Source organism: Panthera pardus, unplaced genomic scaffold (genome assembly GCF_024362965.1).
Source record: "Panthera pardus isolate Hobbes unplaced genomic scaffold, ASM2436296v1 HiC_scaffold_6, whole genome shotgun sequence".
Classification (NCBI taxonomy): Eukaryota; Metazoa; Chordata; class Mammalia; order Carnivora; family Felidae; genus Panthera; species Panthera pardus.
In genome coordinates, this window is record NW_026526991.1 from 133,941,338 (window position 1) to 133,955,791 (window position 14,454).

The 14,454-nt window shown below is 48.4% G+C and overlaps 1 protein-coding gene across 2 annotated transcripts in view; it reads right to left on the bottom strand.

Moving 5' to 3' along the window:
- Window positions 1-4,929: 4,929 nt before the first annotated feature.
- The window catches only part of TAF3 (TATA-box binding protein associated factor 3), a 181,796-nt gene continuing 172,271 nt past the window's right edge, over window positions 4,930-14,454 (bottom strand). For both annotated transcript variants that reach the window (XM_019460838.2, XM_019460839.2), the window contains exons 5-7: window positions 10,157-10,412; window positions 6,592-6,698; window positions 4,930-5,756 (exon numbers count right to left, since the gene is read on the bottom strand). In XM_019460838.2, the coding sequence (XP_019316383.2) occupies window positions 5,642-5,756; window positions 6,592-6,698; window positions 10,157-10,412 (478 nt within the window). In that variant the 3' untranslated portion in view covers window positions 4,930-5,641. The remainder of the gene's footprint in view (window positions 5,757-6,591; window positions 6,699-10,156; window positions 10,413-14,454) is intronic.

Below are 14,454 nucleotides of genomic sequence, written 5' to 3' on the forward strand. Positions count from 1 at the left end.
TCTGCCCCTCTCCCACTCTCTCTCTCTCTCTCTCAAAAATAAATAAACATTACAACAAAATTAAAAAACCCATTCTCTTGATGGGGTGTTGAAACCCATAATCTGAGGCTCGTAGACATTCCAGAATTTGTAGAACACTAAAAATTCATGGAAGGAGCAAGATAATACATATTCAAGGATTAAGCTCAAAAAGAAAAAGCCACAATAGATACTAAGCTCTTACCATGAACAAGATGGTATTCGATTTCGTTAAATTTCACAACAATCTAAAGCAGGTGTCCTTACTCTTTTTACAGAGAGGGAAACTGAATTTAGAGAAACGATTTATTCAATTTCATTCAGCAATTGGGCATCGGAGCCACGATTCAAATCCAGGTCCTGACTTAAAACACAAAAAAAGAAAGTGTGCTCTTGGCTACTATCGTGCGAGATTCCTTACAATTCAGTAAAAAAAAGTCCAGACGCGTGTCAAAGAGAAGATGTGAAAAGCAGCCTCAGTTTCGTGTGCAAAGCCCATCAAAAACACCGTGAGCACCGGGATGGGGACAGAGCTGGTCAAACAGCGGGCGGGCCTGGTCCCCTTCCCGTCAACTTCCGGCCGGGATCCATTTCGACGTGCGGGACACGTTTCCAGTGTGCTTGCCGGTGACAGCTCTCTACAGCCCTGGGGACGTGTCTCCTTTGGCCTTTGCACCCCCGTGGTGTGTGATGTGCCTGCCCAGAGGCAGAGGCTGTGGCAGACGGGTGAGGATTTCTTGGAGAAGGGCGAGGATACGGCTAAGTGTAAGACATTCTGGCCTGTTGTTTGTCTTTGTGAAAGTGGTATTAACACAACCTCAAGAGGAACAGAAGAGAGGAAAGGTGAGGGATTGGTTACTTAGACATTCGTTTACAGAGAATTCGCTTTCTAAAAGCTAGCAAAAGAAGTTTAGCGAACGTTCCAAACAGTATATAAGAAATGATCAGAAGGGCGCCTGGGTGGCTCAGTTAGTTGAGTCACCAACTCTTGATTTTGGCTCAGGTCAGGGCCCCTGGGTTGTGGATCGAGCCCGGCCTCGGGCCCCGCACTTGAGTGTGGAGCCTGCTTGATAGTCTCTCTCTCCCTCTGCGCCTCTCCCTTGCTCACGCACACTCTCTCCTACAAAAAAAAAAAAAAAAATTTTTAAAAGATATAGTTTTATAATAATAGTTTTGGACTCTGTCTCATAAGTAGTTCTATGGGTCTCAGTGAGATAACTAGAAGGAGCACAAACATTTCTAAACTTTTAAAAATGTTTATTTATTTTGAGAGAGAGAGAGAGAGAGAGAGACAGAATCCGAAGCAGGCTCCAAGCTCTGAGCTGTCAGCACAGAGCCCGACGTGGGGCTCGAACCCACGGACCATTGAGATTATGACCTGAGCCGAAGTCTGATGCTTAACCCACGGAGCCACCCAGGCGCCCCACAAACATTTCCTTCAGAGCATTTAACTCGGCGATAGGTGACTCATTAAGAACAGGACAGTGACGTTCTTCAGGTTTGTACCATTTTGCCCAAGACCGTCTCATTGTAAACATTCAGTTAGTCGAAAATAGGACCAGACCCCAAACACCGACACAGCTTCAAAAGGTTACCATGATATGGATGAGTTTGCAAGGACGTAGCAGGACGCTGTTGTTTAGGGCAAAGGACCTCAAATATGTTGCTTCTGAGAGCCTCACGCATTTAGATCTGGAGGCTGTAGACGTATCTAATGTCAACTCTGCCAGCTCCTGCCATAATGGGACCACTTGCTAAGCTTTTAAATGTTTTGTTGCAAATACGAACGTTCCGAAGCGTAAAGTTCTGTACGAACATCAAAACCACTTGCAGTCTAGGTTGGGGTGAAAGGCTACGTGTAGAAAAAAGGCAGAGGAACAGCACGGAAGGTTCTCAGGATTCGACGAGATGACATTTTAACTCCAAGTATATTGCGGCAGCGGCCTGGAGAAAGAGGAGCGGCCGGCAGACCTCACAGGCCAGACCCCGGGGGAAACCGAACTTGGGTCTAACCCATTTTTGCGATTTCCACGAAGGGCGCCCAGGAAATTGCCGACCCAGCAGATGGAAGTGTTGACCACTGTCCTACAAAAGAAACTAAGGGCGGGGTTGTCCCGGATGCAGAGGGTAAGGAGCCGCCGAGCATTCGGAAGCCGCACGTCATGTTGACGTGATGTTGCACAGGAACTGTCCAGCTGTCCGTCTAAATATCGAATTTCCAGTGTCCTCTGTGGGGCTGCACGCGTGGACGAAACAGTCACTTCGTACGTCTGAGCTACCACTGATGCGAGACAGGAGCGGCTGACCCTGCTGTGGGAAGAGCCCTTCTTCGGAACATTATCTGTCTCCTTCCTCCGTCGGGGGAGCTCCTCTACTCTCAGACTCAAACCTTCCAGAGAAAAGTGCTGTGATCTAAAGAGATGGGCCGTAAGAGCATTTGTCTTGAAAACCCAGCCCGCGTGCCTTTGGTGAACCTCACTCATTAGCATTCCCACTGGCGACGTTTCCACATCTCGGTGTTCATTTTCTGCTTTACTTTGGTTGGTAGGTCTTGGTTGGACCGTCCTATTGAAAAGGGAACAAAGGCGGTTTAGGTGATACAGTGAAGGAAGGCACTGTATTTTATCTCTGAAAAGAAGCCCGACGAAGCCAGAACGCTCTGATACCCTCCGATTTTCTTCGGGACGTTTGCAACCAGGAAATCAGCCGGAGGATAAAGATCTTCACTGTACTTGGCCGCAGACGCCTTCGGAGGAGAAACCCCGTGTGGGTCCCAGAGGTCGTGCTCTGCCGGCCACGTGGGGCTCCGCGGGCAGACGCTCTCATCCCCGGAGTTTGTTTCCAAGAGTGAGGGTGTCTCTGCTTCTTAAATACCACCTCCTTCAATAAAATCACTACCCGGATCTGTCCCCCCCCACCCCCTCCCGCCCCCCTCGGCTAGAGTGTGGACCGCCCAGGGCAGATGGCGGTGCAGTGAGGACACCGGGAAGCGTGCCACCGCTGCAGAGGCAGAGCCTTTCCGGCCCCTGGCGTCCCGTTCCTAACACTGCCGCTGCTCTGCTGGTCTTCGCCGGTGGGAGTCGAGACGCACTGTCCTCTCATGCCTGGAGCCCCCTGAGGCTTCGCTCCGGACTATACGGTCTTCCCCGTGTCCCTCTCCCCTCCTGCCCAGCATGGGCCAGTATCTTCGCCGATTTCTTTGGGCTCCGTTAAGCAACGTGAATCCCGTCCACTCTGTACGGTCTGTTTTTCTGCATGCGACTCAACGGAGCAGGGCTATGCCCAGCCTTCCCACCCTGCCTTGTGACACGGGTGTTTTATTTTCGCGCCCACGTTTCCCTGTGCAGTTTCTTGCACTTCCTTTGGTGGGTGCCCGGGGCGGCCGTCCGCTAGAGACTGAGGCCACCGGCCCGTTTCGCACAGGCCACCGAGCAGCCAGAAGATGGTAACGACCCTGAGTCTCTGGTGACCTGGACTGGATTCGACTCACTGACCTAGAGGTGAAAGGCTCTGTATTCCATTACTAATCCCTCGAGCTCTCCGGCCCCCTGAAAATGATTCTTTGGTTTTATTATTGCAAAGGCCATTTATAAAATCACGAACTGGATTTAGGAAAGCAACCATGAAATAGCAAGGGACAACGACTGATTGAAATTCCTTCAATGTATTATGGGCTGAAGTCTCTCGACAGTAGGATTGGGGAGAAAGTTATATATAGGCACCTCCATTCTTATTTCAGTAGCATGACCGGCTCACTTAAACGTGGCAACTTTAGATCCACTGACCATGCCTCAAGAACTAAATCCTAAATAAAGAAAATGGAAAAGCAAACTATGAAATAGCCAATAATCTTTATTTTGCACTTCCCCACCCCCCGTCCCTCTCCAAAAAGCACTAATGGGTATATTTGTGCATGTGAAAATACTGTATAAAGTATTTACGATGATCTCAAATCAATAAAACAAAAAACACAGATCTCAACATGGATGCTTCGTTTCCTTGCAGGGAGAGAAACATTTTGGCTTCTAGAACAAGGAGGGCAGTGAAATACTGTGCCCTTAAAAGGTCGGTTCCATTTCCACTGATTTGCAATTTAACATTCATGGCAGAAAACCTCATTTCTCTAACCACATAATAAGTTTTAAAATATGACTAATTCATACACTAATAGCAATTTACTTGGCATTAAAAAAAAATCACAATTTCTATTAATATATTTGTATTAGGTTCAAAGCCCATATTCTAGCATTCAAGATATCCATTACACTGGCCCAAATCGGGATTATTCCAAAATCAAGTAAAAGTCCATATTTATTCCAAAGTTGCTAAAATATGCTAATAAAGTTAAATTTGATGTTTTACATTAAAAATAAAATATTTGGTTTATCTCTCAGACATCTATAACATATAATAAATAGTGGGCAGTATAGTAATATAATAAAGTTTTGTGATACCCTGAAATTTGATGAGTTTTCTTTAAGAAAAAAAATTCATAATATACTTCATTTCAGCCTTAAACCACAATCTCCATGAACAGATGTGCAGAAATAAAACAATATAAACACAAAATGCTACAGTATATGTTTTTTGTTTTGTTTTTGTTTTTGTTTTCTCTCGGGGGAATCTACACGTCCGTTTAATAAAAGTCAGTCAAAGAGACGTACAGATAACAAAACAATTTCGAATCATAGACTACAAATTTAAATTGCCTTGCTTTCCTTTCAACTGCTAGGGCCCCGGGGCCCCCGGCGCGCGGGGGCCGGTGCGGGGCCAGCTCAAGGTAGATCACTCGGAACTATGGCTCTGTTTTCTAGCCTTCTTCGCTTATGTACAGCAGGAATTACAGACATGGCTGAAATCACGGTGGATTCCAGAGAAAGCCAGAATTAAACACGATAAAAATTTAAAAAATAACTACTTCATAAATATTTATTATTTACAGCAGGGGAGATCTTCTATAGTCTGGGAGGTTTTGTACAAGTTGATGAAGTGTAGGAGCAGTGAGGAGAATGCCAGCAGTTTCGAGAAGGGCACGGCTAGGATGCGACCAACGTAGAAAATGCGTGCGAGTCAACAAAAATAATCTGCGCCAAAGCAAACGGGACATGATAGAAACCTTTTTCTTAAAAAATAGAAGGTATTTCACAAAAGCCTGAACATTTTACATGTTAGTACTAAAAACGGGGGGAGGGGGGATGGGGAAGCTTCATATATTCTCGTCACAAAAATATTGAGCAACACTCCGTCCGGAGCTCCTTTTCTGGTATTAGGATTATCTCGCTAGAGCGGGAGAGAGGTCGCAAACTGTATACAGACGGACGATGTCCTTAAATTACAGTCGAGGCAGCTTACACTTTATCTTCTCGTCTAATAACCTTAATGAAAAGGCCCTGGAGAGAGAATAAAGAAAATCAAAAGGGAGGATTACGGTCTTTTTATTAATAATACTTGTCACTGGTAATAGAAAGCGGGGGCGTGGCCGTCCTCGCCCGTCACGTGGCCCTCCGTCCCACGCCGCTTGGCCGGGGCGGAGCCGGCGCCGGCGCATGCGTCCTGGGCCTCCCGACGCCGGCGGCCCCTCCCCGCGAGGCTCGCGGGCGCCGCGCGGCGTCAACGTGCCCGGTCAGTGTGCCCGGTGCTTCCGCTTCTTGTGCTTCTTATCCTTCTTCTTGTTGGCGCACTTGGGGCAGAACCACTGCATTTCTTCCGGGGGTGCGGCCATTATTCCCACGCAGGGCCTACGTGGTTGGAAAGGAAAAAGAGAAAGGCATTTGTTTGGAAAACCAAACTTCACTTATGTGTAGATTGCCTCCCTATGTTCTGAAGTTTTAATTGAAAAAAAAATTTTTTTAAGTAAGTTTAAACAATTGAATGATTTTTACGCCTCTAGTATGTTCAGCCGAGCCCAGGCCACAACAGCTCTAGCTCCCGGAGCAGGGCTGCCGCGGGGCCTCCCCCGTCAGGCTGTGGCCTCCCCTCTCGGGCCGGGGCCCTCCCCGAGGCCCCGCTGCAGGAATGAAGGCGGGCTCCCTGCAGCCACCAGCGGCCTGGTTTTTCCGAGCAGCGGCCCGTGTTTATCACATGGGTGTCCTGTGTCCTAATGGATTTCTGTCTGTCTACATCTGATCTTCACACTGTACGGTGAGAGGGTGATTTGCACGCATTCTGGATGCTTCTCCAGTGTGGGGGAGCTGGCGGGGAGCTGTGAAGAGCGGACACGCCTCCGTTCATGCCTGCGCTTTGTGACGTGTATGCCAGGGGGTTACCTCGATGTTCCTGTCAAGTGCTGCAGCTGATAGTTACTGGAAAGGAAGGAAAGGGAAACCTTTACCACCCCCCCCCCCCCTTTTTTTTTAAACAAGAAGGACATATAAGCTAAACAAAACATGTGGAATTTAGGCTGCAGAACAACCGTCCAAAGATTCCTGATTTCTGCACTTAACACTAATGACGTCGTGATCTTATTGTGCTGTTGCTTCTCAGGCGGCTCCCAGGACAGCAGTGGCGCCGGGAGGGGGTCCGGAAGGGACCCATCACCCGTGCGCCTGCCCGAGTCCCGCCCGCAGCGCTCACCAGTGGTACCAGTCGTCACAGTCGTCACAGCCGATCATGGGACTGCCGTCGTCCGGCTTGTTGCACCCGGGACAGATCCAGATCTGATTCCCCCACTCATCTCGGATCTGAGGTTTTTAAGTAGGGGGTGGGGGGGAGGGAAGAGGGGGAAACCAGGCGGAATGGGGGGAAAAAACCAAAGAGAGGGCAACATAAGAATGATTACTTTCACACTAGGAACCTAATAAACAAGTTAAACTGAAAAGAGAAAAAGTGGCTTGACAATTTGCGAAGGCCATGATCGCCATCATGAGTACCCTGGGATCCACAGGAGACAGAAAGGAGCTGCTAAGTACTCAAGGAGAAGGCTTTCTAATGAGTATTTTAATTTTTTTTTAACATTTATTTATTTTTGAGAGACTGAGAGAGACAGAGTGCAAGTGGAGGAGGGGCAGAGATCGAGAGGGAGACACAGAATCGGAAGCAGGCTCCGGGCTCGGAGCTGTCAGTGCAGAGCCCGACCAGGGGCTCGAACTCAGAAACCGCGAGATCATAACCTGAGCAGAAGTCGGACGCTTTACCCACTGAGCCACCCAGGCACCCTTCTAATGAGTGTTTTAAACTCTCTTGTAAGTCACAAAAACAAGGTGTTTGTATAACCAGTTCTATGAGCAGTATGACCCATAGCCACTTTTATCTAAAAAAACTAGTGTCAACATGTTAAGTTGGGAACGATTAGGGTCATTATGGCCGTAACAGTTGATATTTTTGAAAGCTACAGAGCTCAAGTATATGCAATTTCCTCAGTCACGTTCACAGACGTGGAATTACTGAATCCAGCCAAATGTGCGTGGATCACCTTATTACTTATTAGCCAGGCACTTGTCCTGAACTAGCTGATAAGATCAAGGATATAAAAGAGCTGTTACTAAGTAACTTTCCATTCCCTTTATGACATTTTCAGTAAAGCACAACAACTAAAGGGCAAATAAAAGGAGGGATGCGAGAGGCCAACGAGCTACACATGTTAACATTATTCTGCCATAAATGTGCGGTGCCCTGGAGTTTGCTTTACTTAACTGAGCTGTTCCCAATGGGAAGCATCCCTAATGATATCACTGCCTCAAATTCCACAGTTACAAAACCAGTTTAGAAGAAAGAAATCTAGGATGAGCCTTCAAAAACCAGCCACGACTACTAGCTACTTTTCAAAAGTGTTTATAATAACGCGGCCAATAGTCTCTAAGAGTTTGTGCTGCAGGTGTGGTCTGTCCCTATACTTGTGGATAGAACCCTGACTAGAATGCAGAAAGAGTGGCTTTCGTGGTGTGCGACGGGGGTCGTGGGGGAACATGTTTCATTCCACTGATGGGCTATTTGAAGGCACCATTTTTGGAAGTCTACTGAAGGCAAGCTACGTGATATGGAAGCTTCCTAAAGAAACCTGTGGGCAGCTGCATCTGATTTACCCTCTCTAACTCTGAGGGGAGAGAACCACCTGTAACCGTGTGCCAGCATTCTGGGGTTAACCCTGGTCCAGCACCCTATGCCCTGAAGCTGCCATGCATGGCCAGCCCGGCTGGCTGGTTGACCTCTCTTGAAATTAGAAGGCCGTGACTCTGTTGCTGCTGAGAAATTTGCCAGAGCATCCTTAATAACTAACAGCAACCAGGGTACTGAGTTCTTTCAAACATCTGACTTTGTTCAACCATCCTGAAACAAGCCCTCGGTAGGTTAAGAATGGGGGGCTGGAGCTAGGGGAACCGAAGTGACAGTTCCAAAGTCCCACTGTTAGGCAGTCACAAAATCAGCCTTTTTGCTCTACGGCCTATGTTTTTCCTCCAGGTCACACGTTTTGTCTTCTGTCTACAAAATGTCGCCGAGGAGATAACGAGGCTTTGCTTCCATGTTATCCATGCCGATCAGATTCATCTCCGGGGAGTAAGCCCGAAAATCCACTGAGAACCGGAAACTAGGCTATAACATCCTGTACCGATCATCCAGTCTCACCCGAACCCCCGAATTACAGATGAAGCAACGGAGACCGAAGAGGTTAAGTAAACTTTCCTCATCAGCCCATCTTGGGGTGATGTGCCCTCAGTTAAACACCTAGAACTTGGTCCTTGAATGGCCCAACTTCTTTTAAATGTTTATTTTTGAGAGAAAAAGCATGAGCAGGGGAGGGGCCGAGGGAGAGGGGGACAGAGGATGTGAAGAGGGCTCTGCGCTGACAGCAGAGAGCCTGAGGTGGGGATCGAACTCATATGTGGTGAAATCATGACCTGAGCTGAAGTCAGAGGCTCAACTGACTGGGCCACCCAGGTGCCCCAGGTCAAACATTTTTTTAAATTAATTAATTAATTTTGATGGAGAGACAGAGCAAGCAGGGGGAGGAGGAGAGAAAGAGGGAGAGAGACAGAATCCCTGGCAGGCTCTGGGTTGTCAGCATGGATCCCCACGCGGGGCTCGAACTCACAAACTGTGAGGTCAGGACCTGAGCCGAAATCAATCTGTATCGGATGCTTAACTGGCTGAGCCACCCGGGTGCCGCTAGAATGGGCCAATTTGATGACCACAGATTTTTATCACATCTTCTATTTTTGTCTTGAATTGCCAACTTAGTATTTTTCTGTTAATTTTTCACATCTTTATGTCCTCTCTCAATACCTTTTGGGATTTCCTTCTCATCCTATCATTATAGTGCCTAAAATATTTATTTATTGAAATTTCCTCCTAAAATACCTTCAAGAAAGATAGTATTTACCCGATGTGTAGCAAACACCACGAGTCCTACTGGCCAATCACATCTATTCAGACAGATCTGGGCCATCAGTAAGCGGACAGACCCCAGTCTGCCTATTTGGTGGTCAGATCCGTACCGGGACCCCACGCGCCTGTAAGTGCCTCAAATCCCTCGGTCGTGTGTATGTCACTCCACGGTGCCCAAAGGACGTGTTTATAAAGACACTCCTTCACTACGAGCTTGACTTCAGGCTTTAGAGTGGGACCTGACGCTGTTAGGTACGGGGGAAACAGCTGGAAACAGTCCCAGGACAGCGACGGGAACTCATTCGAGGACACGCCTGGACACCCAGGAAGCGGAGTCCGGAAGTTCATTTCCATTTAACACGCAAGCCTGGCATACTCTGGGCCTCGGCCCGCCAAGCACTGTCAGCAGTGCGGCTGCCTGGGGCCGGCGGCGGGCCCTGAGGAGCCGTGTACGTTATGAAAATCATACGCGTCCGTGAGCAATTTCACCGCCGGACGGAGAACTCCAACGTGGGACCGGATCACTGTTCATCTCGATACTTAGACGCGGACGCTGGGCGGTATGAAACGGCACAAAGGAACGGCAAGCGATGCCCTGACATCTGGGGAGACTAAGTACGTCAATGCCTTCACGCCCTTCAGCCCAAGGCTTGCATGTGCAATGGAAATGCCTTTCCGGGCCTCAAGGGCCGCGTCCGACATCCGGGAGCGACACACACGACGCCGCGGGGAGGCGGGAAGCCCCGTCGCGGGGGCAGAGTGCGCCCCTGCCCCCCCCCCCCCCCCCGCAAGCGTGCACACGCAAAGGGCAGCGCACCACGTAAGTGCTCACGGTCTCCGTCACCACGCTCCGGACCGGGGCCTTGGACGATCCGGCGCCAGAGACGGCGGGGGCCGGGGCGGGCATCAGGGCGGGGGCCGCGGCCGACGGCGGGAGGAGCGGCGAAGGCACCGGGGCGGGGGCCACGTGCACGGGCGCGGGGGCCGGGGCGGCTGCGGGCGGCGGGGTCTTGGGTCTGCTCAGAGAAGGGGTCGGCTTGGCTTCGGGCGCCGGGACCACTTTGCTGATGACACTGTCAACGAGAGACAGAAAGGGAGAGGTCACGACAGGCTAGCGCGCTCACACCAGGCATTTAAAACGTTATCACAGAGTAACTTTCTCCTTCTAGGAGCAAAACTCTCTAACGAGCGAGCATCCGGGGCCCCACCGGACTTGGTCAGAGTCAGGCCGGGGGGAGAAGGGTCCGCGGCGGGAGTGAGGGGTGCTCCCGGGGGCGGGCAAGGCCGGCCGGGCTCCCTTCCTGCGTCCTTGCAGCTGGCGGAGCCGGGCGGGGAGGTGCGGCCCCTCCCGGAACACGTGCGTCCCCAGGACTCACCGGCAGGGACTCCAGCCCGGACATCCGAGCTCGGAGCCTCGGTCGGCCCCAGGCTGGCCGCGTGAGCGGGGGAAGGCACTCGAGGATGCGGTGCCCGAGCACCTGTACGAAGGTAGGTAGGATCCTGGACACCGTACGCGTGTCACCTCCACCGGTCCTCAAACCAAGTTACCGTGATCCCATTTCACAGATGAGGACACGGGATTGGAGAGAGGAAGGAATGGGGCAAATGGGTGGCAGGCTTTGAACCAAGGTCTATTGGATTCCAAAACTCTTTCATTTTTTAAAAAACGTTTCCTTATTTGAAAAAAAAAAAAGTTATATATAATTTCAAGCAGAGAGAAAACCAGTATCACAGCTTAGGAAACAGAGCTAATTGGACATCAGTCCTTGGCCACATTTGCTTACATCTCCCTCCTCCGGAAGTAACCGCTGTCCTCAAGCTGGCAGGTACCTTTTTGTATCTCTGCTTTTTGTAGATGCCCACAAACAATATATACTGTGCTCCTGTTTTATGCTCTTTGACTATATACACAATATGACACCATATTTATCCTTTGCAACTAGTTTTCCTTTTTTTTTTTTTAATTTTTTTTTTTTTTTTAACGTTTATTTATTTTTGAGACAGAGAGAGAGCATGAACAGGGGAGGGTCAGAGAGAGAGGGAGACACAGAATCCAAAACAGGCCAGGCTCTGAGCTGTCAGCACAGAGCCCGATGCGGGGCTCGAACTCACGGACCGTGAGATCACGACCTAAGCTGAAGTCAGATGCTTAACCGACTGAGCCACCCAGGCGCCCCCCCCCCCCCCTTTTTTTTTTTTAATTGAGATATAACGGACATATAACCTTGTGTTAGTTTGAGGTATACGGAGTGTTGATTTGGTACATTTATATGTTACACTGATTACTGTAGCTCATGATCACCTAATACCTTTGTCATGTCACATAATTATCTGTCTTTGTGTTTAGAACATTTCGGATCTACTCTCTTAGCCACTTGGAAGCTTCTAATACGGCACTGTTGACTATAATCTCTTTGCATTAGGTCTCCAGAACTTACCTGCCAGTGTCCCACTTAGTTTTATGTCCCCTGATTCATCCACACTGATACACATAGGTCTGTATTTTTCATTTTACTTGGAGTACGCTGTACCATGGTTATGAATAAAGCCAAAGGGTTTGTGCCCATTCCCTTACTGAGGCTAAAACATACTATCCCGTAAATGTTACATGTTAACTTGGGACGCGTCCCAGAACTTCCCCAGGCTATCTTCCCAGGAATGAAGTTGCTGGGTCACAGGGCATGCACATTCTCACCTTCACCAGGAATCCCAAGCTGTTCCTTAAAATGATGGCACCGACCCGTCTCCTCTTTCTACTATCCGACACTAACCTTTCCAAGCCCTGCTTTGCTGATCAACACTGTGGAAATACAGACGGCTGCCTCTGAGGGTCATAGTGAGAACCTGAATTCAGAGAAACGTGTCAAACACCATCAAATGTAGAGTGTGAACGCCAGCATTATATGCACGGCTGTTGCTCATGACAACCCCACATCGCCATTACCAGGCCTGTATGCTTTTCTACCTTCTTAGAGTCTTGGTTGACAAAGCACTCCACTACAAAGCATCGATTCTTTGCTATTCTGATTAGAAGCTTGTAAAACGTTAAACTATCTTAAAAATTTCGCCATGTAAACGAATAATTAATGCTAACTGTTTTCCATTTGAGTTACGAGTATGACTGTCTTGCTGACTCGAACGTAGCCAAAAACCAAGAAGTGTAACATAGGCTGTTGGTGGAGAAGACACTCGGTAATGCTTAACACAATTCACGGTGCATACTGACCAGACTCCTACTAAGTACTGCATGTTCTAAGCACTTGAAAGCCAACGGCACGGTGGGCCCTGTGCTAAATACTCACGTGCCTTACTCCCTCGATCCTCACGTCAGCCCCATGAGGTAAACACACCTACGACTGTCCTTTCGCAAAGCAGGGCACAGAGAGATGAAGTATCCTGTACAGATTCACAGACTGCTAGGAGACGGAGCCAGAATTTAAATTTTTGTTTTAAATGTTTATTCAGTTTTGAGAGACAGAGCAGGGGCAGGGAGGAGGGGGGCAGAGAGAGAGGGAGACACAGAATCCAAAGCTGTCGGCACAGAGCCCGACGTGGGGCTCGAACGCACAAGCTGTGAGATCATGACCCGAGCTGAAGTCGGACGCCCAGCCGACCGAGTCCCCCAGGCGCCCCGAGACGGAGCCAGAATTTAAACGCGGGCGGTCTGATTTCAGAGCCTGTGAACTTAACAACTACACAACACTGTCTCTCTCACCGCTTGCTGGGCGCGTGCTGCCTAATACGTAAGGTGGGAGTTCAAAGTTACTGCTAAGGCATTTATATCCGTATGTGCAAGCACTTCGTATTCTTATGGCTAGACTAAAGTTTTACACGCTGTTTTTGGAGGTAGTTTCCCATAATGGTTTGAAATCTAGGTGCTGGGACCAAAACTAAAGGAAAAGCAGGAACCAGAGAGGTTAAGCAGAACATAGATGTGTCAGCCTGAGGGCACGTATGCATGAGGGAAATCTGATCTTTGGTTTTGATAAGGAGGACAGGTTTCAAAGCCTGGGGCCTGCCAACGTGGAAAGTCTGACAGAACTCCCTCCCCACATTACAAACTCCCAAGAGGCCACTAGACTGATTAAGAATTAATCAAAGCCTCGTGAATTTTTAGGTCTGTGGTCCAGGACGCTACATTTAAGGTACTTTGGGCTTGCAATGTGCCCAGGTACCCAGCACTAATCATCTTGAGATGAGGTAACTTAAAACGTAGGCCTTACATTATTAATGCAGAGAAGTATTAGGAGACAAAGCAGCACATAATCTTAAAGAAAACCAAACGTACGAGGAGCCAAGGTAGCATCAGGGAGAACCAGAAGATTACAGAGACTAGAATTATTAATTATAAAACAACTCTGCTTACACTGTTTTAAAAAATGAAAGGCAGGGATGCCTGGCTGGCTCAGTCAGTGGAGTGTGTGACTCTTGATCTTGGGGTTGTGAGTCGGAGTTCCATGTCGGATGTAGACATTACGCAAAAATAAAATCTTGAAAAAATAAAACTAGGGGCACCTGGGTGGCTCAGTCCGTGAATCGTCCAACTCTTGTTTTCGGCTCAGGTCGTGATCTCACGTTCGTGGGACCGAGCCCCACGCTGGGATCCATGATGAGTGTGGCGCCTGCTTGGGATTCTCTCCCCCTCTCTGCGTCTCCCCCACTCACATACTCTCTCTCTCTCAAAAATAAATAAACATTAAAAAAAGAAAAGGCAAAGCATGACATTATCTGCAGGTAATAGAAGGTTATAAAGAGTCATCTAGCAGATTTGAAAAGAAACAAACTGACCTAGAAATGAAAAATACAACAAACGGACTCAAATTTATTCTCAGCAGAATGAGAGAACTGTAAGCTGAATAATAAGACAGAAGAAATAATCTAGAATGTAGCTTAGAGGGGCAAAGAGAGAATAGAATAAATTACTACATATCTAATAATTACTACACACTTAATCATAATTCTAGAGAAAGAATGGGGCAGAGACAAAATGTTAATAAGACTATCTGAGGACATTCACAGACGTGATGGCAGATACGAATCCACAGACTTAAGAAACCCAACAAATCCCAGGCGAGATAAAGAAATCTGCACCTAGACACATCAGAGTGAAACAAT